Source organism: Podarcis bocagei, assembly GCF_964188305.1.
Source record: "Podarcis bocagei genome assembly, chromosome: 8".
Taxonomy (NCBI): Eukaryota; Metazoa; Chordata; class Lepidosauria; order Squamata; family Lacertidae; genus Podarcis; species Podarcis bocagei.
This window is the reverse complement of record NC_138133.1, coordinates 64,609,048-64,636,799: the sequence shown is the minus strand read 5'-3', so window position 1 is coordinate 64,636,799 and position 27,752 is coordinate 64,609,048. Positions and strand designations below refer to the sequence as shown.

Genomic DNA, 27,752 nt, shown 5'->3' with positions numbered 1-27,752 from the left:
TGAGATTGTTGCTGTCATATTATCGTGGAGGAGCCGGAGGATGTTCACAAATTTATCTGGGCACCCAATTCAGAAGGACAGTCCACAGGGCATTACTATTTACAGTGTTGAAGGCCTTAGGTCAATAAACACCATATACAGGGGTTGGTTTTGCTCTCTGCATTTTTCTTGAAGCTGTTGAGTGGTGAAAATCATGTCCACTGTGCCCCTAGAAGGTCGAAAACCATTTTGGGATTCAGGAAGTGTAGCCTCAGATATAGTTAGAAGACAGTTTGCTAAGATCCTTGCAAGAATTTTGCTGGCCTCAGCTAATAAAGAGATGCCTCAGTAGTTTCCACAGTCCATTCTATCACTTTTTTAAAAAAAAGGTTGATAATTTTGGCATCCGTAAAGTCTGCTGGGATCTGTTTTCTCTCCCAGATTTTTTTCAATGAGCTTGTGAAGTTGTTGTGTAAGTTCAATTCCGCCCACTTTGAAGACATCGGAAGGCATCCCATCAGGTCTGCTGGCTTTGTTGTTTTTCATTTGGTTAATAGCTGTACACAACTCTCCCAGATTTGGAGATACTGAAAGCTCATCTCTAATTTGTTTCTGTGGAATTTTTGAGAGGACCTCAGCAGCTGTGGCTAAGGAGATGCTGGTAATGTTCTTTCCAGTGCAATGCAATAGTTTCTTTTTTTTTTAGAAGTGTGGTACCGTCTGTTGAGCGTAGGGGGCATATGCCATTATTTATTGGTCCATAGGTGATCATTGTGACTTTAAAGAAACTCTGTGCATCATGAGTGTCAGCTAAGTGCTGAATCTCTTGAGCTTTTTTTAATCCACCAGGTGTTCTTTAGTTCTCTAGATCTTCTTTGAACCTTAGCCTTAGCATTGGCATAGGTTTTTTTTCTTAGTGGCACAGTTTCTATCTCTTTGCCAGATCTGAAATGCCTTCATTTTCTTCTCAATAATGTGTTCAATCTCACTATCATTCTCATCTCACCAGTCCTGGTGTTTGAAATACTTACTGGAATAAAGTCTTCAGCAGGGACTAGAAGTTTGAATGGGAGGGGGCTTGGCTGACCTCAACTGGAAAGGAGTTCCATAAAATTGGGCTCACAGTATGGAGCACACAGCTCCTGGAGAAAATGAGCTGTGCATCTGACCACTAACAGTCACTCCCCCAAAGATCTCAGTTATTGGTCAGATTGCCATTAAGTAAGTCAAATTTACTTCTGAATTAGCATGTCTCAGACTGTTTTGTTAAACCTCTGATGAACTGAGAACTTAAGATAGCCTCCATGTCTGAATCATGTGAAGAATATAGTCTATAGTTACCGGGGGGGTGGGTCCACACTGCTGACCAGTTCCTCAGCATCAGAGATGCTCCTGTTCCTGCTAGGACATCTGTTGTGAAGAAATCTATGGATGAGCTCACATACAGGCTTCTTTAGAACAGAGATCTAGGGGTGGTCGAGCAATGTGGCAAACATTCCCCAGTAATGTTATGATGTGATTAATACCTGAGGAAGACAAATGCATATTGCATTTGCTGAATGTAGGATCAAATGGACATTTTCAATGAAAATTATACAAACTGCTTTCTTATTTTGAAACACTCCCCCCTCCCGTGTGTGTCTCTTTTCATTCATATGTAATTTCTGACACATAGTTGTGACCGAAAGTGAATTTTTATTGACTGTGAAAATACTGCAGAAAGACCACTCATCTCTTTTCTCACCTATCATAAAACATGAAGAAAAAAGAGTTTTATTCATGCTTTAGGGAATGGATAGAAGCCTTTTTTCTAATAACTAAAATGACTTCGTCTCAAAACATCGCACATGATTTTAATCTTAATCTTAAAAACAAAAAGCCTTTGGCAGATCAGCAACAAAATATATTTGGCATGCACAGTGAACTTCTGCTGGGAGGAAGCCTCTAGAATAAAGATTTATTTTTTAGAAATATTATGGGGAAAACCCAGCAATTTCTATAAGATACGCTGCTCAATTCAATGCACATGGAAGAGCACCCAATTGTTTTCTGAAAGGCTGACTGTCATGCAGGTGGAGGTGGAAGTGCAGCTGCATGTTTAAAGCCAGATTTTTTAAAAAGCATGATAAGCAGGATTGAAAGAACCCTGAACTGATACGGCAGAAGTTTTGGCTTAGCCCTTCCTTCATGACCAGCCCTTTGTGTGGCCTACAAAGTTGTAACCCACTTTGCTTTGGCTGGGACAACACTGGGGCTGCCTCTGCCTTTTGGTGCTGAGCACTGCTCACAGCACATTGCAAGAATATGGTTAGGCAATCACAAGCAGCCCACAGAATAAGCAAAATCTGGTACCCACCCAACCAACAAGACTCCATCTTCTCAGGATTCAGACTCACTTTATTGCCCCTTGTGCAGTCTAACATTGCACTCAGATACCCCTCTGGGTCTTTCACAGCTTTTTCTGATTCAAATGTAAAACTTCACATCTTAAGCATATTGACAACACCTTGCCTTAAAATAGTATTGAAGTGTAATCTTGTGCACATTACTCAGAAGTAAGGTTCACTGTGTTATGTGGGGCTTACTCCTGTGTAAATATGCAGAGGATTACAGCCTTAGTGGTTCTGAATTTGTGCACTGCTGCTGCTGTTGTTGTTTTGTTTTACTGCAAATATTTCTCTGTACCCAGATTTAGCATGTACAGAATTCAGCATATTGAATTATTTAATGCATATTGCATGATTGGGTAACAAAAGACTCCTGTAAAGCATTCATAAGAGAAGAGTTAAGATTGCTGTGGGAACCTTAACTCAGAGTTTAATGGCTTGTGTGTGATTAAAACTTCAACTGAAACATTATTATGGATCTTTGCATATAATGTTCCTCCTTGTGCGGCTTTGTAGAACCCCTAGGCATCAGAGTTGTTCTGATTATGCAGAAGGCGCTTGTTGATTTGGTTTTCAAACTAGGCAAATCTTTTTATCTACTGTGCCCTTACTAGAAACAGCTGTCCAATCGGCAAGCAGATAAAACTCCTTTGTTACCTGGGAATGTACCTAAAGCAGGAAGGATGTTGTTGCCCTGATTTCATAATTTCACTCAGTGTTTCTTCTCTGACATTGAAAATAGGCATTCATAAATGCATATTCTAATCTTGTAGCTTTGTTTATTAGGTACTGGAGGTACAGTGAAGATATGAGAACTATGGATCCTGGTTATCCCAAACCAATCACAATATGGAAAGGTATCCCGGAATCACCTCAGGGAGCCTTTGTCCACAAAGAAAATGGTATGTAGCTTCTTGTGCATGTTATTGTTCTTTAATAAAATAATCTTCCTGATCTGCAGACCATCTTTTGAGTACCTCACTTTTTCGAGCGGTGCCTTGCTACCTGAATTTACACTGCTTTGTAACCCCATGTCAGCACACCTATAAATAGATGCTTTTGGATTTCTGATTTTTTAAAATATTCTACTTGTTCTCAGATTGTTTCCATATTAATCTTTGAATCCCGTGATTGGGAATCCCATCTTCTTTCTTCAGACTCATAGGTCAAGATGGTGGAACAGGGGAAGTGTAAATATACATTTCTCCCCATGTCATTCACTCACTGAAAATTTGCCACCCAGAGCTGCTATTTGCTGCAGATTACAATAATATAGTGTCATTTCCAAATCAACCCAGAATGGGATTTTCTTGTTAGAGTTTGCCCATCTCTTGTGTATGCTGTTTCTCTATCACTTTGAGCCTTATTCTCCAAACACTGGTTCACCACTTCTGGATTTAGTCTGGAGTATAATTTGCTTGTGTTGTGCAAATTTTTTCCCCATTGGCTTTATCCAGGTGAATCTACTTTTGTGCTGTGGAGCACACAATTGCAAAGTGTTATCACAAGTTCATTGCTATTTGATGCAAAATAAAGAAGAGCAAAGGATGAAGCAGTGGTTTTGAACCTAAGTTTACATCAGTGCTAAATTATTTATTGCAAAGGTATACTAAACTATATTGCACATTTATGTAACCACTATAACTCCTGGACTAAGACGAAGCACCATAGACTTTTCTTGATGCTGAAAGTTGTCATTATGTGCATATTAATTACTGCCCTCAACAATTTGATGATGTGGTCTTGAGAGTGAAATAAAGATATGGGATTGCAACCAGTTTCACTTGCTACGTACCTCTAGCTCTGCATATGTGATTGATTTAACAGAGATTGGGGGTTTTTTTGTCCCTTCCTTCTTCCCTCAGGACGTGTCTCCCCTGTAAAAGATTATGAGACATTTCCCCCTAGTTTAGAATCTTTATTCCTTCCTTTGGCTCAAATATCTAATTTCTGCAGACAACATTTTCTTCCCGGGAATACTCTTAATCACTTCCTTGCTTTAAGTCTGTTTCATCCATCAATAGAAAATCTTTCCTGAGCTGAGCATTTTGGGTGGGTGAGGGCGGAAGTTTCTTTTTTTGCAGCAGGAAACAAGTTTGTGCAACTAATTTATTGCCATAAAAAACTAGTTTTATTTGTGTGTGCATACACACACACACACACACTCAAATCTCTCTATAAAGACTTGTGTTAAAGTATATATAGTATCTGATGCACTAGGTAGAATTGGGTATGCATTTCAAATAAATTGGGCTCCAGTGTAAATACAGAGTGGTAAATGTGTCAAGGCATCTTCAGTCACTTCTGTAAGGTGTGTGAGAGGTTGGGGAGAGCATTCCCAGATTCACAGCAGTGAATGGTGTTGTTGTTGCACACAAATATGCTGTATATGTGGATCAGAGCTGATAAGAGTAATCTCATGCTGTATTAGCTGGCTTCCTTAAATGTATTACATTTAACCAATAAACATGCAAGTAGGAGTTGTGAACATATCACAAGTACAGTGGTACCTTGGTTTTCAAATGTAATCTATTCCAGAAGACCATTTGACTTCCAAAACGTTCGAAAACTGAAGCATGCATTTCCGACCAGAAAACTCAATATGGAAGCCATGTGGCACATTCGGTTTCCGAAAAGCATTCAAAAACCGAAGCAGTTACTTCTGGGTTTTCAATGTTCAAAAGCCAAAACGTTCGACTTCCGAGATGTCTGAAAACCAAGGTACCACTGTATTTTCAGTGCATCATACTGATGTGCAAATAAAGCCTTTGCTGCACCTTCTAATCACTATAATATAAGGTAGGGTTGCCACCTGTCCTTAGAAAATGTGACTGTCCCTGTTTTGGACAAAAGTGTCCCCTGCCCTGTGTGGACTTCAAACAGGACACTTTCCCCCCAATATTTGAGTTCATCCTCCTCAGAATATTCAGGGAGAGGGTGGGTCCGGTGGAGAGTGAGAGAGAGGGTTTAGGAAGACAGGGAAGAGGGTAGATCCCATTCATTGGTTTGCGTCACCTACCCATCTCCCTTCTCCTCGCCCCCTGTCAGTATACCTGAAGGAGCATCTCCATCCCATCATTCAACCCGGACACTGAGGTCCGGCTTCAAGGGACTTCTGGCGGTTCTGTCACTGTGGGAAGTGAGGTTACAGGGAACCAGGAAGAGGGCCTCCTCAGTAGTGGTGTCTGCCCTGTGGAACGCCTTCCCATCAGATGTCAAGGAAATAAACAACTATCTGACTTTTAAAAGACATCTGAAGGCAACCCTGTTTAGGGAAGTTTTTAATGTTCGATGTTTCATCATGTTTTTAATATTCTCTTGGGAGCCACCCAGAGTGGCTAGGGAAACCCAGCCAGATGGACAGGGTCTAAATAAATCATCATCATCATCATCATCAATGTCCTCACCACTGCTATATCTACTGTATTATCCCCACCAACCCCAGGAGCACCCCTCCCTTCCTTAACACTGTTGGGCATGAGAGAGAGACAGCTGGCCCAAAATGGCGGCTGCATAACTGTCGGAGCAGCTGATGAGGAACGCGGCCTGGCGTAAGTGACAATAGAGGGAACAGGAATGAAGTAGTGTCCTTCACCCATTCCTTCCTTCCCTCTCGCTGCTGCCCCTCTTCAGCCCCACCACATGGCCCCTCCACCACCCTGCCCTGACCTTTCCTCCTCCCTTCTCCTCCGTGCTCTTCTGCTGCCAGCATGGATGAGAGGCTGGAGCTGCAACTCAAGTTGCCATGGGAGCTGGTCATCTATCCCCAGCCCCTGGCTGTCTATGTGAGTTGAGTGAAAGAGTGGGGCCAAGTGGCTGAGGCAGGTGGGAAGCCAAATGTGAGGAACCCCCCTCCACCAAGGGTGGGGGGAGCAGGATTTGGTGTCATGAGAGTGTTGTGCCTCCCAACCACCAATCTGTCCTGTAATTTGCCTGACCAAAGGTAGCTGCCCTAAATATAGGACTAAGTAGGTGGAACTGAAATAACTACATATTCTTCTATAATACACCCTTGCCTTTTCCCTCTCCTTCCACCTATGCCTTATCTATGTTGAATGATAGACTGTAAGCCTCTTAGGACAGGGACTTCTCCACTCATACTTTGCACAGTGATAAGAGAAAAACAACAACACCAGAAATAATAGGGGGGTTATGTTGTTGTCCCCTGTGATAGAATGAGAGTGGAGTTTCACTGCTTTCCAGCCAGAGGGCTACAAAACTAGCCCAGAGATTCCAGCCTTTGCTTTCAGGATGCAATAATTTCCATTTTATTCATGTGTAAATAGCTGTGCAGTACGGGGGGGGGGGATGGACCTCCATATTTTCAGTGCAGGTCAGTAAATTTTCTGTAAAGGGCACCTGTGTGTCTGAAAACATACAGCAAATGAATGCCTGAAAACCTGAACCAATTGCACTTCACAGCAGAGTGTTTCCGAGGCATTTTGAGATGAGTGGGTTCTCTTGAAATGTTTCAGCAAAATCACGGTCAATTCACTGAGGAGACATGGGGATTCATTCTTTTTCTGTAGTGTGTGAAGTGGCCCTGAGGTCACACTGAACTTCATTGGTTTTCAGTTACTAAAATAACAGGAAAGATACCTGAGACCTAGGCAGACAATACAATTAAGGAGTGAGCCGTTTTTGCCTTTGTGTTGTGTTGTTGTTAATGTCGTTTCTTGGAGGCTAAATGTAAGAAATCCTCTGGGCTCTTGGAGAAGGAAAACTAAGTATTGAAAGTTGCCTGGTGATGCCTGCAAGGAACAGTGCTGTGAATTGTCCCCCAAAGTCAAGATCCCTGCATGGCGCAATTGGTGATTGCATCAACAAACAATGAAACAAGCAAATGAGAAACCCCACAACCTACTTTCAGAGAACTCTGATGAATTTTTGCCTGAAACCATTTCTCTTCTACTCTTCAGATAAAGATTTGACTTGAAATTGTACCAGATAGCTTCAGGGGAGAAAGTTCAGAGGAACTGATTCCAATTAAACAACATCTTTCATTAATATAGCGCTAATCCTTTTAGCTTCCTAGTTCGTTTTGGGGGAGGGGAGAAACATTTGTGTTGCTTGATTAAAAACAACAGAAACAGAGATATATGTCTCCTATTCTTACATCTACTTTTGAAAGCTTCTTGATAGTAAGAAATATCTTCAACAGGGCTCAGTTTGAGAGAAAAAGATGTGTAAGCTTTTGAGTTACGCAGAAAGCTTTAGAAGAAAGTTTTATACATGTTGGCAGGACTTGGGGCAGAGTTATGCATTACAATTAGGTAAGGGGAGCTGCCATCAAAAATGACATTTCTCCCTATTTCAAGTTCTCTCCTCTTTCACTATAACATGCATTATATTTTACAACATCACCAAGTTATGTATTTTCCAACACAACCAGCAACAGAGTGAGCAAATTATGCTGATTTTCAGTAGCACACTTGATGTAAACATATTATTTTGTTAAATGCCAAAAAGAGGTACTCCAGTTGTTTGCATATAAATTGCCAACCATGTGGATGACTCTTATGGGAGCAGGAGACCTTTAGATGGCTGAGAGTAATGGGGTAGGAGATATCACAGGAATACACTGGTTCATGATGGTTGAGAGAAGGCCAGGAAGGGACTGGGTGTTTGTGGTGGACATGGGAGGAAACAGAAAGTCACACAGACTTTGACGAGGAATGTGTTTGAACAACAAACAAGGTAAATGATTTTGCGGTAGAGTTTGGACAGAGTTGAGAAAAGGTGTGACAATGGAAATGCAGAGAATATTGCAGTGGGTCAGTGTAAGGGATGATTGGATGTGTATTAGAGATTTTGCTCAGGAGGCAGAAAGGTAGGGCTGTGCTTTTGCAACGTCGTATCAGGAGAAGCAACACAACTCACTGATGGACAGAATATAAGAAACAAAGAAGGTGGGGGCAACAGGATATATGTTGTCAATTAATATGGAAATAATATTTAAGGAGAAAGTTTTGGGAAGAAAGATAATTTCCATTGTGCTACTGTTTTCCAGTAATGGACAAATTTATGAGATAATAAACCCTGCAACAGTCCCAAGTACCCCATGTAATATCTTATGCACTAGAATTTCTGAAGGACAATTAAAATAAATAACAGCAATAGCACAAGATTTTTAAATTATTCCATCATGAAACTAACAAAAAATGGTGATGGGTGAAAGCGTTTGGGTCTATTTTGAATAGAAAATGAGATGCTCTAAAGAGGTTTTTCCTCTCCGCAGTGCAATTTCAAAAACCCATTTTTGTGTAAGCAGTTGAAACTAGCATCGAACCTAAACTTTCCAATTAGTACTATTTGCATCACAAATGAAGCCCATTCTTTTTCTTTTCTTTTCTGGGGACCTATAATACTGCAGAATGCAAACTGTGACATAGTAAAGATAGAGAAAGCTCCAGCTATTTGTGCACAGTTTTTAAACAGTAGGAGGAAGTTCACCCATTGTGAAAGTTTGTTTCAGACTGGATCGGTGCCACTTTTCATCTGGGCCAGTCAAATGCTTTGGATTATTTGGCAGGAAAGCAGCATTTCTGCAATTAGGCACCATTTTTAATTATCCTGGATTGCACTTGAATGATCAAATTCTAGCTCCCTGCAGAAAATCTGAAGCTGTGCACACCTGCTTTCCATTGGCAGAGTTAATACAGCATTTCCTCTCAAAGACATAGAAGTAACAGGGAACAGAATCAGCCCAGACAGTCGAGAGGGAGGAGCAATGTAGGTGGGTCTAGCACAGTGCTGTAATTTGCTATAATTGACCAATGTTCCCAAGCTGGGTAGGGGCTCTTTGAGCAAACAGGACTCAGGGTGAGCATAATTTATGATCCTATTTAAATGTCAATTTTAAATAAGGATCTTAAATCCTTCCACTGGTCTAAATGCATCAGTCTTGGTTGTTTCATAAAGTTAGGGAAGATAGGCATTTAGGACATGACATAAGCTAAATTCTGCTTCAATCTACCCCACAGCTTTGTTGGGTTATGCATATACAGTTTCCTGTGCATAACAAAGGATTGCTTTGATACGTTGGCTTCTTATCAGATGTACCGTATTTTTCGCCCCATAGGACGCACTTTTCCCCCTCCAAAAATGAAGGGGAAATGTGTGTGTGTCCTATGGGGCGAATGCAGGCTTTCGCTGAAGCCTGGAGAGCGAGAGGCATCGGTGCGCACCGACCCTCTCGCTCTCCAGGCTTCAGGAAGCTATCCGCAAGCCTTGCAAGCCCGGCGGGAGTTCCCGCGGGCTCACAAGGCTTGCGGGCAGCAGCCTGCAGCCCCGGCAAGTGTCCGCAAGCCTTGCGTGCCCGGCAGGAGGTCCCGCCGAGCGCGCGAGGCTTGGGGCGGCAGCCTGTCGCCCGAAGCACGGGAGCCCTCCGGAGGGTGCCCTGTGCTTCGGGCAGGTGTGCGCAAGGCTTGGGGCGGCAGCCGCGGGGGGGGGGAATAATTTTTTTTTATTCATCCCCCCCCAAAAAAAACCCGAGGTGCGTCCTATGGTGCGCCTTATAGGACGAAGAATACGGTAATTTTTTCAACATAAAGACATGTCTTTGTTGAAAACCAATATGCCCTATAAAGTTGTTGGAAAAAGAATGTTCTGTGAGGGAAGGGCTATTCCGATTATCTTTTTTCTTTTTCTAGCATTTCACACAACTGAAGCTGAAAAGCATGTTTGATGACAAGTATGGGGTTTCTAAAGCTCTTTTCTATCATCCTTTCTATTTATCCACTAATCAGATGTTGTTGGGAGTTAATATTCAGCCATGAGGTTTTTAAGTACTTGTCAGGTACAAGTTTTAAAATGCAGGGTGTAGCAAAGATATATTTTTTATTTCACAATATTGGCAGAATCCTGTACTGTTAAACCTCAGTTCCCAAATGCCCCCATTATCTTACGTTCTGACTCCCGAATGCTAAAAACCCTGAAGTAAGGTTTTCAAACATTTTTCGGAAGCTGAACGTCCAACACAGCTTCCGCTTGAGAGCAAGAAGCTCTTGCAGCCAATTGGAAGCCACGCCTCAGTTGTCAGATGTTTTGGAATCCAAACAGGCTTCCGGAATGGATTACATTAGACAACCGAGGTTTGACTGTGCAGAATGGTGCAATGAAGATATAGGAGTTTTGAAGCAATTGTAGTTGCAAATAAGGTATGGAGTAGTGAGGTCCTATTGGGTAGATATTGGCAATGGCTGGATACATTTTATTAATTTCCAAATGTCAGTTTTAATCCTGCTTGTTAACTCCAAAGTTTCAGCAGCTCCTTGTCTTTTGTTGACCTTGGACGCAACAAAATTACAACTCATTGAAACATTCACACTTTTCTTCCTCAGGCTTCACATATTTCTACAAAGGCAAAGAATACTGGAAATTCAACAACCAGATGCTCAAAGTAGAACCTGGATATCCCAGATCCATCCTAAAGGATTTTATGGGTTGTGATGGACCAGCAGACCGGGACAAAGACCGACACAGCCCTCAGGATGACGTAGACATTGTCATCAAACTGGACAACACAGCCAGCACTGTGAAAGCCATAGCCATTGTCATTCCCTGCATCCTGGCCCTGTGCCTCCTTGTCTTGGTTTACACTGTGTTCCAGTTCAAGAGGAAAGGAACACCCCGCCACATACTGTACTGCAAACGCTCTATGCAAGAGTGGGTGTGATGTAGGGGTATGTCTCTCTCTCTCTCTCTCTCCCTCTCTCTCTCCTAGGAGTTCGTGGTAACTTGAGATCAACAGAAGAGCTGTTATGCAGTTTCCTATCTAGGAGCAGGCATCTGTCCAGCCCCTCGACCAGGGCTGATCTTTAAAACCCAGGGGGCTACCTGCACCCTGCACAGGAAGTAAGAGTTCACTCCAGTGGGAAGCTTCCATCGTACACAGTATCTGCCGTTCCTCCAGTTCTTTTGTCTTTCTTTGTCATTCGGTTCTAGCCTTTTTCCTCTCTGCACGCTCACTACACCCAATGCAAAACTATCGGGATTTTTCCATAAAGAAGAGGAAATGTTACAGCAAAAATATAGGAAAACAAGAAGCGTCTCCAGTGTCTCTCTTGGGGTTTTTTCTGTCCCCTTTGAAGCCTGCTCCCCTTTGAAAGAGTTTTGCGTGAGGTTTTAAAAGAAAAAACAATAATAAAAATGTAATCAATTTTTTTTTTTAAAAAAAGAGAAAAGATAGAGCAACTATAACACAACAATCACAATGGAACTTTCAGGAAGTGTGAAGACCCAAAACAGCTTTGTCTCCAAAGAGGATTGCTTTCTGTCAGCTACGGATATAGTCCTATACTCCTACTCATAATTTTTGTTAAGTGGGAGACCAGGATGACACACAGGAATTCAGACTGTTTGGACAGCCATTTTCCAACAAATAAGGGGCCAAAATATCTGCAATATAGTAACAGCCTTAATGATACATTCATTTTGTGTTTTATACAGCTGTTCTGAGCTATGTCCTCAATGTTTTAACACATTTATATTCATTACTATATTCAGATAGTATCTTTTTTATTGATTGGTTTAGATTTTGTTGGTTTCCTGCCTCCTCCTCTTCTTTTTCTTTCTTCCTCCCCCCCCCAAGCTGTACCAGGCCAGCAGCCCCAGGCCTCCCACAGGTCTGTCAAGAACACTTAATGTTGAAACCATAGCAGAATGCAGCAAGCCTGTGAAGTAGATTGCAGTGAACTAAAGTGACACTTAATGTTACAGAGAAACATAATGCTAGTATTAGATTTGTGCAATCTGTGACCCTTTGAGAACTATAGGTTTTCAGAGTTTCAAGGGCTGTGAACATTGGCAGTCTGGAAATTATAGGAATGCACAGCTTAAAAAGATTCTGGATTCTAAAGCTTATTTCCTGTGATTTACGAGTTCCTTTGTAGGTGGTCCATAAACCATATCAGTTCTGCAAATCCTCTCCTTCCTTCCCTCTTAGCATCATTGACTTCTGTGTCTCTCTCTCCTCCTTCTAGTGGCTTTATGCACTCTAGTTTCTATATGACACTATATAGTACCATAACAAAACATGGCTGCTGAGGCCAGCATGCCAGAAGTCATCTGGATTGGCAGGTACACATGGCAGGTTGGTAGGTCTGTAAGTGGATTAGATACCACACAATTAGAATAACCTAGAAAGCATTTTTGAAAAATGATTTGCTCACTCTGTTGATGGTGATATAAGAGAAGCAAACAATATTAGATAATTATTATTTTAAAACAATACATTGCAGCAGACAGAATACAAGTGGCTGCAAGTATAGCTGGTCTTTGGTTTCTCAAGATGTGTTATGCTAAGCCATTGCAGGAGTCCTCCCACATCTCTGTTGCTTTTTTTATCCAGTCTTCATTGCCCCATGCAATGGTAGCCCCCAGTAACAAGGACCTGACATCCATTTATGCTATTGATAGTGTATGTCCTAAGTATTTTGTTTTCATTGCCACCACACACCAACAAATATGGCAATGTTTGCAATGTGTGACACCAATGTGTTGCCATGCAGATTCCCTTTCATTTTGCTACAGGGCTTTTACATGGGTATGGGCAGTGTAACAGCGAACCACAGTGGCTGAGACTGAAAAGCTGGAAGCGAGTAAGTCTCGAGACAGACAGCTGCAGTTTTTAGCAAGATGAAGGAAGTATGATAGAGGCAACGTTGGCTATGGGATGTATCTCTGTTCATTGCTTTTGCAGTCCCTGTAGTGCTGCAAAACCCACTGATTAGAAATGACAGCGGGAAAAAGAGAAATCACTTTCGACATCCCAAGAAACAATGCTGCTGTCATATCACCTTCAACTCTCATAAAAGCTTTTGTCTTTCTCCAGTCTGAGAGCAACAGGAACATGGGATTGATGATGGAACCAGGTGGAACTCTCTTGTCCAACAACTAGCATAGCGCTTGAGTTTGTGTTCTGCTTAACTCTTGCGTTTTTAAACTGTATTGCAGGATTATTCTGTTTGCCTTGCATCATGTAAATATGCAGGTGCAGATAACAGTTCCAATGGAAACCAGAGAGCAAGGACTCTGGCGTTTCATGGTGCTGCCTCTCCCATTGCAAAGTGTTGTCAATCGGGCGTTTGCCTTAGTTCCCAAAGGGTCACAAGTCCTCTGGCATTTAGCTGTGCATTAAATCACTGACAGAACCAAGGGAGCACCAAAGCATTGTGTCATCATGTGTAATATTTGTGCTAACAGCAGTATTGTTGTTTTCATGTGACCTGCAGGGCAGGTTATGTATCAATATTTTTTCCTAGAGAAAAGTCAGCAACTGACAGACCTCTTTTTATTGATTTTAGGAACTGCTTCTTGCAGTGACAGGCTTTTTACAGTCACTAGGCTGTGAACTTATTAAAGGTGTTCAGAAAGGATGCACCCCACATGTCAGATACCTGGCTTTTTATGAAAGCTGGGATTCCAGGGGAGTAGCTTTTGAAACAATGAACAGCTTGCCTTGAACTTTATTGATCTGTTGATTGTCATTACTGAGTTAAACATAGTCTTCTGTGGAAAAGAAAAGAAAAAAACCTTTGCTGTCTGAATTTCCTTACAGTGTACTGTTTGATGTCTTTGCTCTTTGACCTTTAACTTGCAAACCGGCACAAACTCAGTGGGAAATCTGGTGTGGCTGATCTAATTTGGATTGGGACTAGGCTTTTACAACAAAGAGAGTCCTATCTATACATTGTCCAAACATTCACTTATTTTAGAGAAGGGAAATGGCTGTAATACATGGAGGAGCCCCCATCCCCAAGACTGGTGGAAACCAACAGGTAGCACCTGGCAGCGTTCTTGCTCAGCTCCCATGTATTTCACTGGGCAGTTGGTACAGGAAAATTTCCCTATGGAATGTGCCCAGTATTTGTAGCAGATAGTACCTAGATGGAACAGTTGCTATGTATACATGCACACTCTAAAAATGAACTGCAGTGGAAATGAATTTCTGTTTAATTTTGGTTCAATTTTCTGTATAAAACCAGTCCTTTCTGCAAATGACTCATTATAGATGATGACATTCTAAAACACACTAAAATACTTGAAAATGGCCACCATTGGCTTTTACGTCAAAGTTTTTTATACTAGACTCAAGACCGTTTGTTAGTGATTTCCTAATCCACCTTACTGAATCATTTTTTAGAGAGTGTAAGTACACATTATTTTTTGGTAACAAATAGCTCGACTGCCTTGAATTTATATTTATATTGAGCATAGCATGAAGATTAGTATGCCTTTTTATTCAATTGAACATGATTTGGGGTTTTGCTTTGTTTTGAATTGAGGGTCTGTTTTATAATCATGTGAGGCATCCTATACAGCATTGCAAGGTATTGTTTTTCTCCGAGCATATATAGAAGTGTGGCTGGATAACAAAAATAAGGAGAAATGGGTTGCTTTGTAGCACATATGCAATGCCAATAGCATTTTGGAGAGTCTTAGAGGTGCTGTTTGCAGTATCCTAAAGGCTGAGCCACTATGCAACCATTGCATTTCACCAGTATATCCATTTTAGTTGTTGGTACAGGAGTACCTTGGTTGACCACATCTGCAAACATAGAGCAATCTGTGAAGTCCTATGCTCCACCTCACTTTCTAAACATACCTATTAGCTGGCAAAACCATGAAGTGGTTCCTATTTTGCCTCCGACAGAAATCTAGAAATCATGGTCTGTTACAGGCAAAAAAAGAACCTGTCCCTTTGTCCTGGTGTTGGCCCTGGGATAACTGAAGCTAAGATGAGCTTAATTCATATGTTTTAGTTTTGCTGTTGTTTTACTGTAGGCAATAGATTTTTATGTTACTGTAGCCCTGTCCAGTCATTCAAAGAATGTGTGAGGGCATAAAGTGTGTAGAAGGGCTGTGGGCCAACTTCTCCCCCAATATCTCCACCTGTCTCATCCCTGCAGTCTAAAGGAGGGGGCAGGTTAGGTGCATTTGGCTGGACAAGATTAGAAGCCTTGCCATGATCAGGAGCCCTGCCTACATTACCAGGTTCCTGATTGCAGAAGGCATCTGAGCACCTTTAGCTAAACACACTTAGAAGACCTTCTAGATCTTCCCTCTCATTCCTGGGAAGGCCAGGAATGGAGCCAGCAGGGACTTTGGGATAGGAACAGAGCACACAACCGTGCATTCTCTACACACTTCCTCCTCACATTTGTTCTTTAAATACTCGGAAGGGCTTGGAAGAGTCCAAAATATGGTGAGTGTTGGTATTCCCATGTAAACACTGGAGATCCTAAACAATTGTTGTGACTGTCTTAAAAACTCAAGATTCCCTAGTGACTGTTGACAGCTGCCTGAATGTGATCGGCAGCTCTCACTTATATGTGTCTGAAAAGTGGAAGGACATTCACGGAATCGGTGCATGAATATCAATGTTCACTACATTTTGGATATTCACTGTAGCCTATACGTTACATGAGTATGGTGCTTCAATTTATTTCTGTTCCCTCATTCACTTGAACATTTTGCTCTACTTTCAAAATCGATCTCATGGCAGCATATAATTTCAGTACAGTGATTTCCTGGAAAGCAATGAAGAAGCTGAGCATGTTGCTGGTTGCTCTTTTTATAAGGTAATACAAATGTTTATATTTGGAGGATTTAACGTACAGTAATTATGCAGGAAGGTAAGTGTGATAATGTGCTGTGCTTGATATAAGGTACATCATGGTTATGTGAATGCTTAATAAGTTGATATATTTAAAAGTGCATTATATATTATATACAGAGAGAAGGTGAATTGAAAAAAAGTTTGGGCATGATTTTGCCATGCAGGTCAACGTTGTATTAGCTTTTCTATTACAAATTTCTATTTTATGAAGCAATCATTTGATAGTTTCCCCCAGGATCTTGTACCCTATGTGTTCAAGCTAATTTTAGAAATTTGTGTGTCTTCACTTAAAAAGTTCAAAAATAAGAATGTGAATTTACCAGTTTAGACGTTGAATTCCAACAAGATTATTTTTTTTAAGTCACAATGCGGGGGGGGGGGGGAAACTGATAATTGATTAGCATTTTGTCTGAAGTCCATCCAACCCTTTTCAAAGGCTGCTTTCTCGCTCATCTATTGGTGAGAACCTTAACATGATCTCTAATTTTAGCATGAAAAAACAGCATTGAATTTTGAATAAATGGGTCTGCCCAATTTTAGCATGAAAAAACAGCATTGAATTTTGAATAAATGGCATCTGTTTTAAATAAAAACCAGAAAGAGTCCTGTGGCTCCTCAAAAGCAAACAAATTTGTTGTAGCAAGAGCATTCTGTAGGCAAGAGCCTACTTCATCAGATGCATGAAGTGGACAGTGAAAGCATGAGATTCATATCTATAATACATGGGATCAGTGGAGAGAAGCTGTTTTTAATAAGGCATCTGTAGTCATATTGTCACAGTCCACAATGTGGATCAGTGCAACGCAAAAATATAGATGTCATCCATCTATTGCAGTTTATCATTATGGTGTGTTGTGTAAATGGATAAATAGCACAATATTATTTGCCATAAACCGGGGGGGGGGAATCTTTCTGGGTTAAACATTTATGGGGGGGGGGGGAATGAAATTTAAGTAAATACTTTTGTAGGTGATTACTTGGTATGCTGAATTGGAAGGAATATGATCTTGCTCCAAAGGAGCCCTTTCTAAGTCTCCCTGACTTAAACATAATATGCATTTTATTTAATTCTTGGTGATGTTTTTGAAGCAGGATATGGTTTTAAGAAGCATAAAAATGCAGCTAAACATAGAACAAAAGTGTATGAAAACACTAAACAATGCAATTAAGTTTAGTAATGAGATTCTCTTGTCTAACTTGGTTACTGAGATGATTAACAGACCACTCACAATGGTGTTGTCTCACTCACCTACATGTGATCTGTGAACCTATGTAATATATATTTCTCCTCTTATCTATTCAATCCATGAACATTATTGTGCAGCCCATTTCCATACTTCTTTATTGTACATGCTTATTTAGAAATCTCATTTATTCAATGCAGCTTACTCCCAAGTAAATGTACAGAGGAGTAAGACCTTAGTAACATCAAGCCCAATGTTAGGCAAAAGTTTCCTGCATTGCAGGGCATTGGAAATATTGATTCTCATGGTCCCGCTACAATTCTATTATTCAATATCTGATTGGGGAAGCATATCCCTTTAACTGTTCCACTGGTGACCATTTTAATGCCCTGCATTTGGACGCTGGCCCTGCTAGTTCATGTTGAGCTGTGTGCTCATTTTATAATGAATACCTCTGCTTGTTTCCTGGTGCCACCATGCTGATCTTAATAAAATGCCAGCTTCAATATCTAACAAAGCACAGGATCCTATTCTGGCTTGTTGGTAAGAACTCAGAAAATGGAAACCCTCGAGTGAGGTCTAAGTACTCATCATCTTGCAGATAGATGCTTGAACTGCATATATTGGAAGAAAAAAATGAGGTTGCCTGTTTATTTGAAAGGTTTGCTTGTAGCCTCCAATGTGTAACAGGTGCCTGTGGCTTTAGAAGATAACGCAGCTGGCCAAACAATGCAGATTCTATAATCTGCTGCCCTCTTGTAAAACCAGTTGGTATACAGGTCAGCCAAACAGTAAGTGCAGCCAGAATAACAAGATGGGACTGATTGCCACCCAGCATTGTCCAATATAGCAAGACAAATCTCTCTTACAAGACATGCCACTCCTGTTTGCCTTAGTTGTTTGTTTGTTTGTTTGTTTGTTTGTTTGTTTGTTTGTTTAGTTCTGGGGAAATAAAGAGGTTGGGGGGGTGTATTCAACAAGAAGTGGGAGACATCTACTTTTTCTTTTCTTTTCAACCCTTAGGCCTTATGTTTCTTACATGTCATATTGCACAGATGAAGGACTAGTGGACCCATGGCCAGCAGCATGTCGTATAAATAAAGTGCCGATTAGTTAGGTATTAACACGGAGGCCGAAAATGAGAGCAAAACTGATAAGGTTCATGTTCCCATTTAGACAACCTTAAGGCAGGGACGTTAGAAGTGTGTGCAGTATTCCTACCCTTAAAACAGTTGTTGAAAGTGCCTCAGTTAAGAACAACACAGTGCAGGCCTAAAAAAAAACCACCTCTGTTGTCAAGGAGAAGCCTGTATCCATGCCACTTTCTCCAACCTGGTGCCCTCCATATTTTCCATCAGCCCAAGCAAGCACAACCATGCAGGCTCGGAATGATGGGGGTTGCAGTTCAAAACATCTCAAGGGCACCAGTTTGGCAATGGCTTCATCAATACATAATCTTTGGACTGTGCCAGTATGCATATAAGCTATTGCTACAAAATGATCATGTGCAAGCCAGGAAGCCAGGGCGACGGCAGTGTCGTTATCATTTGAAATAACCCCATACGTGACTTTATTGTGGCAATTCTACCAACTACTGAACATACAAAGGAAATGGACCCGCTTCTCAGTAAGGCTCGTTGATTGTCATGGCAACCAATTGCATGTATGCCACTAGGTTTCGAGTAACTGTATTCACGTGTCCCGTTTGTAAAGCCTGTGGTCATGCTATTTTATTGTTGACATGGCCATGATTTCATTAATGAACCACATAACACACACCAGCCTAATGTGTAAAGGGTGCCTGAAATAAATGAATAGCCAACTAAAAGCATAATGGCTCAAGGAAGTGCTTGTGAAGCAGTCCAACACAGTTGTGATGGAAGAGGGCCTGTCTCCATAATGAAACTATGGTCAGGAGGTTTGCAAAACGGATTCACATCTGTTTTAAGAGCTGCTGAGGAGGCTTTTCTTAAAGCTGTGTTCTTCAACCTTGGTTCCCCAGATGTTGTTCAACTGAAACCCTCACTATAGCTAATGGTCAGGGGTGGGGGACATGCAGTCCAAGATTTGGAGATCCAGGGTTGAAGAAAACTGTCTTAAAGTACCTTCTACATGTGTCTTGTCAATGTGGAGCAGATGCTTATCTGTTACGACATCTCACAGAAGTATAGTTAGTGCTGGTTCTGTTATTCTCTTGGCACCTGGTCAAAACTTACATGTTGGGCCTGGTGTTTTAGCTGTTTAGTCCTATTATGTTTTACTTCCTCTTACAAAGCTGTTTAGATTGTGTTTTATGCTTTTTATCTATGGCAGTATGGCCATTATTGGTCATATTTTATACACTGCCCTGATACCTGATTGTTGTTTTTTGGGAGGAGGGAGAGGTAAAGATCTTTTAGTAAATAAACAAATGTGCCATTGTTATAGTGCCAGACCAAGTAATTATCCCGCTTGAAGCTGATCACCAAATGGCAACCTATTCACTAACCCTTCTAGGGCCAACACGTTAAAAATTCTGTACCATTTCGAACATCAATTCTCATCTATCCTCTAAGTCCTGATGTTTGAAACAGCCTGTTCCACCATGCTGTATGGCAGGGCCAGTCTTGTGTTGTTGACAAGGCATGGCAAGAAGATAAAGCGGCTTTCACAGGAACCCTGGCACTTTAATCTTCATAGAAAAGTGCCGCTGCTGTCCACCAATAGCACCTCAAGTGCTTTCTCTAAAAAGCTAAATAGGACTGAGAAGGCAACTTTGGCAGAAAAGTGTCCCAAGCTTTCTAAGTTGTTATAGTCTCATGAAAGTTATCAAATAAAAAGAAACATTTCCATGCTAAAATATTTATGTGGTTTTAATATAAGGATATGGAAAACATCACACTCAAGTAATTTTTTTTTGTAAGCCGCTTTGAAGTAGTTAAAAAAACCCAAAAACCATCAGCAGTATATAATTTTTAATGAAATAAATAAATAAATTCCCGAGATGTGGACGTGCTCTTCATTATACTTGTTTGCTATGTGAAACAGCGAGCTTTCAGCAGGGCAAAATGAACAATGTCAATCCAACCGTATTGTATAGGCTTTGGAAAGTCGTCCAGTGGACCAATCTATAAACCAGTTAAAATATACTGGGATATGATATTTAAGTCAACAGGGCTGAATCAACTGCAAACAAAGGCCTCCGTTCATTCATAAAATGGGCATTTTGCTTTTCTTCGAGCAGCATTTTTGGCCACCTAATAAAGATATTCAACCCACCCCAAATCAAATTCTTCTTTGTGTGTGTATCTGCTTTGTCAGCTGCTGCTGTGCAGCTTTGGTATACTCTCACTATTTGACTGGCATCTTTGTGCTTTCCATTTAGATTGGATTAACACATGCATTATATCCTTTAACATCGAGCCACACACACCCCAACATGGTGAGACATGTCTTTGACTTTTAATTTCATTCAACCATTGACTTGCACCCCAACAAGAGAAAAATAAATCGCACAACCAGAAACCATTCCCTTCAATTAGAGTGTTTAAAGACAGCAGCTTGGTGATTTTCCCCTGCCCCCAAAGTGATGTAAAAGGCAGTCAAATTGGCTTGGTGTTATTTTATGTGGGCCAGTGCTGGGATAACAACATTACATAGGCTTGGGTTTCAACAAAATTAGCATTCATTTGCACAGGTGCCTTTCAGTTTTATTATTAAAAATGCTTGTTGTTGAGCCTTTCTTTTGCTGTCCAAATGTTTGCTGCTTTGTAGAATTCCCTGTGGACAGTGTTTGTGTGCCTCCATCGCACAGCTCTGATCACCCATCATAATCACTTCGGCCTAATAAGAACTGAGTCTAGGATGCCCCTGTTTCTTTCCCCGCAGATAAGAGTCCTGAGATGGTGAGATAATCTCTTTGTGCCCTCTGTTAGTTTATCCTTATAGCTGCCAGCCTCTGCAGCTAAATAATTCCTCTCCAGAGCCCATACTGTTTATTTGAGCCCTGGAAGTTTTGTAGATTTGCAGGAAGAGCTGCAGATCTTTAGATATTGGCAGTTTATTCTGTGGAATATGTGTACAGGAGCTATTTACAGGTGACCTATTTATTTCTTGTCATGGCTGAAGCATGATGGTAGCTTTTTTGTCATTTACATGACATGGCAGTTCAAGATTTCAGGGGATATGGGCATATTTTAGTATATGATTCAGAAAAGTGTTGTTGTTACCCATTCTCCTAAATTAAATGCTGGTTTACTGCCAGTCTGTTTGCTTACAATAAAAATTTAGTTGTTTCCACAGCATTATTCATATTTATTCAATGTCACTTGCCTTTTGCTGGAAATGATCTAGGAAACGATTTATATTCTGACCCTTGGCTGCCTTCCTGTATTTCAGCATCCGCTGTTCCCAGTGCATGATGAGAAACCAATTTTTCTCCCACATCTGACCCTTTATATTTCTGCAACTGGTATTTAGACAGATGTATGCTTGATTTCCTCCACCTCTATAGACCTAATCAAATCGTACAAGCAAATGTGTGCACCAAAAGACCAATGGCAATTTAAATGAAGTAAAATCCACATTGAGAGGGGAAGAATTGGAGCAACAACAAAAAAACAATGAGAAGGGATAATCCCCTTCCATAATGTTTCTCCATTCTATACTATGCCCCTAAATTGCTTTTCTCTGCAGAGTTCCAAATGTGTGTTTGACATCCCAAATTGGGAGTCTACAGGGAGATAAGAATCAGCAGGCAGGGGATTCCCAATTGGTTTTGTGCTCCAGATAACCTCCAAAGTGGACTTTGTCTCCTATTAAAATAAATAGCCCCCAAGATTTTGTTACACATGTTGTCAGAAAATATTTAGTCAGGGTATTAGGCACAATATGCTATCTAGAGACTTGAAGACCAATGAGAATTTTCTTTGTAACTCCAGTAAGATGTGGATTACATGCCCTGAGGAATTTAGTACATAGGGTTGTGCATGCTATGATTAAAATGTGTTAGCACAGGGGAGCAAAAGTGTGTTCTGATATGTTCTGCTTATTATAAAATCAGCGTATTAACTTCCCCTTTTTTGGTTAAAAATCCTTTTCTTGACTCTGCACATACAAGGTCTACTCTTAAATTAAACCACATCTGGTTTTGAGTTACATACCTTTAACCAGATAACACCTGAAAATGTCTTTTAGGTAGTCCTAAAAACAAGCCAGAATGGAAACTGCCTATCATGCCTAAATACTTTATCAGAACCAACTCCTTTATACAGGCAGTTGTTGTTATGGTGGTCACACTGTATGAGATCCATCAAAACAGTAAGCTCTATACACCTGTGTTAAGGTATTCGGTCTTATTTTTCCCCGCTTGTACACATACATATTCTATGCCAGAGTTTGGTTCACAGTGCTGCATGTAAGCAAAGAGACAGTGACAGCATTTTCCTATTTTCAGAGAGCTGATTTCTTTTACATTACTTTAATTTTATGTTACTGTACGACTCCCACAACATTCTTTGCATTAATAATATTTTTTAATAAATACCATTTTTTTCCTCTTTCAAGTAGTTTCTGTGGACAAACACAAAGCTTGTTTGTGTGCAAAACCAAGGCTGACTAAATGGTGCTAAAGTGTATATTGACTGTCAGATATAATCAGGCAAAAATTTGTGGTGCTTAGACAGATTTTTTTTCATTGTTTCTTTATTTTCTTGATCAATGCATTTAGCAGTGTTTTATTATACACACATTCTTTTATTAGTAAATGAAGGCCTCATAGTGCACTATTAAATAAAAAAAATGGGTTAACTAATCTATGTACCAGCTCACCAAGCTATTATCATTTAACTCCTTATAATATTGCATAATTAAAGGTCAAGGGGTCATGATATTAATCTCATTGCTGTTCACTCATTACATGACTGAACATTTTTGAACAAAATACTTATGTTTACAATAGTATAATAACCCTTTGACTGCTGCGGCAACCTTTAACCACGAAATTAAAACGTCACATGCTAGAATTGTCTTTTTGGTTCTTGTCCTGGCAATCAAAGAGTTAAGGGCTGTGCAGTGATTTGTTTTCTATTTATTAATTTCTATTTATTTTTTTGTTTTCATTTGAGGAGGGGGGTCCGGGGTGGGGCAGTTCTCGTCTGCTGTAAGTGTCTTAACCAAGGGAAGGGTTAAAAATTGCTTTTTTTATACTATCTTATGTACTTACCATCATTTCATTGTGTTGTAATTAAAAAAAAAACCTGTCAATAAATAAGAAAGCAGAAGTAGCGTTTCTTAAATCTGTCGTGGTTTCATTTAGATTGTTGTCTGATTTGAACAGCGGGAAGTGAGCACCTTCTGCCATTTATCTGCTTCATACTTATGGCATATGGCAGAGGGGATACATATGGGCTGTGTGGAGGAACCTGTTCACTGGAGGTCATGGCTCTGCTGAGAAAAGGCATGAAACGTATCAAACACTATTTGTCTCAAAATTGTTCTTCAGCCAACCTGATGCCCTTCAGATGTTTTGGACCACAACTCCCACAATGACCACACAGCCCCCTGGACCCTATGTGGCACCATTAGCACAGGCTTGGCTTCACCATCCCCAGGTGGGATGCCTGGAGGCCTCCGCCTACCTCCGCCAGTTGCCCAATCCTGTCTGGGGAGGCGTTGCCAAGTTGATCAGGCCAGGTAGGGGGAGGGACCACCCTGCCCACACAATAAGGGGAGGATCTTACCTGGGAATCGTCAGTAGGCTCTAGAGCTTCTCCCACCCTACCCACCCTCAGTTAAGACTTCTTTTGCAGGTTAACCTTTTCTCCACAGGTACGCGGGCACTGCTACGTCAAGGTCACTGTTGAAGGGCCGGAAAGGAATTCTCCTGCATTGGCAGGTTTGCCTTTCCTGTAGCAAAAGTCACAACTTTGGCGGTATTAGGCCTTGGGCAGAATCCTTTAGTCTATCTTCCCTAAATGGGGGTGGGCGTGTAGCGGTGACCCACATCCCCCTTCTCTTTGCAGCGGCGATACCAGAGTTCCCCGTTAAAGGGGTTGTTTGAGGGGAGGCTTTGGCCGTACACCTAGAGGTCGCCATTGCTCTCCCCTGCAACGGCGGCGTAATGGGGGCGGGCTCTCTCTGCTTGTACATATGTTCTCCACAGCTAGCCCATCCTCCTCACACTGGATAACCCTGATGTTCCTCAGATCCATGGCGGGGGACTGGGAGGGATAAACGCTCAATGCCTGAGCCAAGGTCTACCCACATCTGAAACATAATAAAGTTGTGACCAATTTTAATCCCATAGCACCTTGTCTTGAGTTGTTATTCCAAATGGGGGGACCGCCCAGGGTTTGGGGGACTCCGCCTGACCACACAAACAGCTGGCTGGGCCTGAAAGGAGTTAAAGTCCTAAACGAAGTTGTTGGAGGCTGTTCCACAGCATGGGACAGTAAATGCATTGCACTCAACACAGGTATATGGGAAGACATCCCCCCCCCATTGCCTCGCTATAAGCTAAAGTTGCCATGAAAATGTTAAGGGCCACCAGCAGAGCCTGTAAAAAAACCATCTTCCTACATGCTGTTGGCTGCTTAGATTAGGAGGTTTAGTTAGACAAACACATGGAATGCACAGCTTCTTTCCTCCCATGGCTCAGGGGAATAATTGAGCTGGACCAATGGAGTCCCTGGAGCCTTGAAAATTGCCAGCTGTGAGTGCTAGCCTTGCTGTATTAGAGCTGAGATTTGTGTTGAGGACAACAAACAGAAGGGTTTAAACCAATTTATTGTAACACAAGCAACATTACTAGTTCGTTTAGAGCTCTTTAGGCAGAAATGAGGTTTTTCTCATAGAGTTATTTAAATAAAAAAACCTAATTGTAATTGATGAGGGAGTCTCGAATTGAACTCAGCTGAGTTTGCTTTTCAGGTAGTTGGAGGACTGAACTACATAGATGGCCTTCTGACTTTTCAAATGCTATTGGTGGGAGACTAGAGATGTGCTAAAGTGTCAGTGAAACACAAAGAGAGAGAAATCACTTCTGCCACTCCAGCTCCACTTCCTGAATGGTGCCCCCATGTGTATAAACTGGAAGTCAGAAGAAAATAACTACCTGAAGGATCAAATTATGAATAGCATATTTGCATGACTTCATGGATGCCCTTTGTTTATCTTTATAGAGCACTTCCACTTCTAAAATTCACATAAGAGTTACAGGACAATTTTTACAGGAAGTGTAGAAGGAGATAAACTGAATGAAGGAAACGTATGACATGACTAGTGCCCAAATGTGTGGTCAGTGGTTAGCTTCTCTGTGAATGTAAATCGGTCTCGACCTCTGGCCTGTGAATCTATTTTTGATAGTGCATGTCTGCCCTTTTACTCAACTTTGAGTAAAACACAAACACAAACTATGCATTCTTCAACTCTTTGCATGATATTTGGAATTTGGGACACTGGCCTCAAGCTACTACTGACACAATTGGCCTAAGGCTCTCTCGAACTGCTAGACAGAAAGGCAGCTTTCCCAAAATAGCCTCCTTGAAAAAGGGTATTAGAAAGGCTGTGTGTGTGTGTGTGTGTGTGTGTGTGTGTGTGTATAATGTGTTTTATTTGACATAGATGTTTCAGTTTATTTTTTGCTTTCCTCAATATTTTCCTAATTTTAGGTGCTAGCACAGGAAAAACCTTATCCCACATCTCATCAATCCCTACACTTAGAGCAGGATAACTTGGAAACAAATCATTAGAATAATTATGGAAAAGTGTTGAAGACCCTTTTATAGCTTAGACATTACCTCTTGAAGGCACAGCATGGATAATTTCATACACTCTTACCATGCAAATGCAAATACTGTAGCCATAGGGGAGTTGTTCCAGCGACTTAATAATTTGGGTTGTCCTTTTCTGAAACTTTTCTACAACAATCTTTTTGATGCCGGAAAACCAGAACTGCACACAGTATTCCGACTCTGAATGCACTGTAGATTTTATAATGGCCTTACAATATCAGCAATTTTATTTTCAATCCCTTTCCTAATGATCCCTTACATGTGATGTAACCTTTTCACAGCTGTCACACACTTCATTGGCATCTTCATCAAGCTATTCACTATGACTCCAAGCTCTCATTTATGGCTTTCTTGATTTGTGAGGAGCAGGCTAATATGGTCATCGGCATTGCTTCTTCCAGACATCTCTCTCTCTACTGTTTAATCAACCCAGAGAGCCCTGGCGATAAGTTATTTGTTTTCTGTGCATAAAGGACAGCTTAAAACACAAGAAAAGCTGTGCGGAAAGGTCCATCTAGTCTAGCATCCTATTCTAACAGTGGCCATCTAGGTGCTTCCAAGGAGCTGACAGAATATGAAAACAACAGTCTTTCCCCACTGAATCTCTCACACACGGTTACTCATACTGGCTGTGAACCCAGAGGTTCTACAGTCATCTTGCCTAATAGCCTGTCTTCCATGAATCCCCTTTCTGCATCACATATCCTGGCAGCAAATGACAGCCTTTAATTAAGTACTGTGGGAAGGAAATCCATGTTAGCCGTGCATCCGAATTATCCAACTCTGTTGCATGACCTGGATATATATCTTGAATCTTGATGAGGATGGGAATAAAAAGGTCATGATTATAGCAGGGTTTGGGGCCCAAGAGGACAATAAGCTTGCTTAAAAATACGCACAGAGATGTTTAAGGCAATGGTTTGATGAGTTTAAAACTTAGAATTTGCAGAAATCTGTACTTGAAGCAAAATGTAAGCATTACACCATAATGAACAAATTATTCACGAAGAATTTTTCATCTGACTCCAGTGAGGAAACAATTGCGCATTTGATGATTTCGGCAAAGGAAAGGTCTGGGATTGGAAGGACCAGTTTTTAAGTACTTTGGCAAGTCTTAAGTATTACACCTTGTTTAAATAGGCTTCATTAAGGAATGCTGATTGCCCTCAAATGTAAACATGCACACCAGTAGGGCCTAGGTACATCAGTTCCACAATGCTGACGGTAGAAAAATCTGGTAAGTCAATAGCTACTGGATACTGAAGATCAAATTCAGCTCAGTGTTATGAGAACATTGTAAATGAGGACTGTAAAAGCAAAAAAGCAAAAATGAAAAACTGGAACCTTCTTACTACCTTGTATGTCCATCAGGAGAAAAGAGAAACTTGAGGAGTAGGTGGAACTGCACATTCCAGTAAAGGGCTTGTCTCAGGAATGTGCTGTTTCAAGTCCTCCTCCCAGAGCTTTACATACTATGTAGAGGAAGTGACTCAAGCCCCTCTCCCCACAAACTAAACCTTCCTTTGATCGAAGTGGCAGCTCCAGCATCATTGAAGTGTCTTACTTAAAAAGCTGTTTCTAAACATTCAGTCGTATGTGAAACAAAAGGACAAATACTAGCATTCAAAATTTAAACTACTGTACTGAAATTATGGCAAATGTGATGGAATAATAGGAATGCACATAATTCTGTAGCCATCTTGAATGTGCAACCTGTGTAAAGTTGAAAAGTTATGTCTTCTAAAGTAAGATAGACTGCACTCTAAACAATCATTATCTAATTCTGTTAAGTATCACTGTGAACAAAAGG

General features: G+C 41.0%; 1 protein-coding gene across 2 annotated transcripts in view; it reads left to right on the top strand.

Annotated features, from left to right (window-relative positions):
• MMP16 (matrix metallopeptidase 16) overlaps nucleotides 1-22,873 on the top strand; it is a 189,036-nt gene extending 166,163 nt beyond the window's left edge. For both annotated transcript variants that reach the window (XM_081204666.1, XM_081204667.1), the window contains 2 exons: nucleotides 3,153-3,268; nucleotides 10,709-22,873. In XM_081204666.1, coding sequence (XP_081060792.1) covers nucleotides 3,153-3,268; nucleotides 10,709-11,043 — 451 coding nt within the window. In that variant the 3' untranslated portion in view covers nucleotides 11,044-22,873. The remainder of the gene's footprint in view (nucleotides 1-3,152; nucleotides 3,269-10,708) is intronic.
• The last annotated feature ends 4,879 nt before the right edge of the window (nucleotides 22,874-27,752 follow it).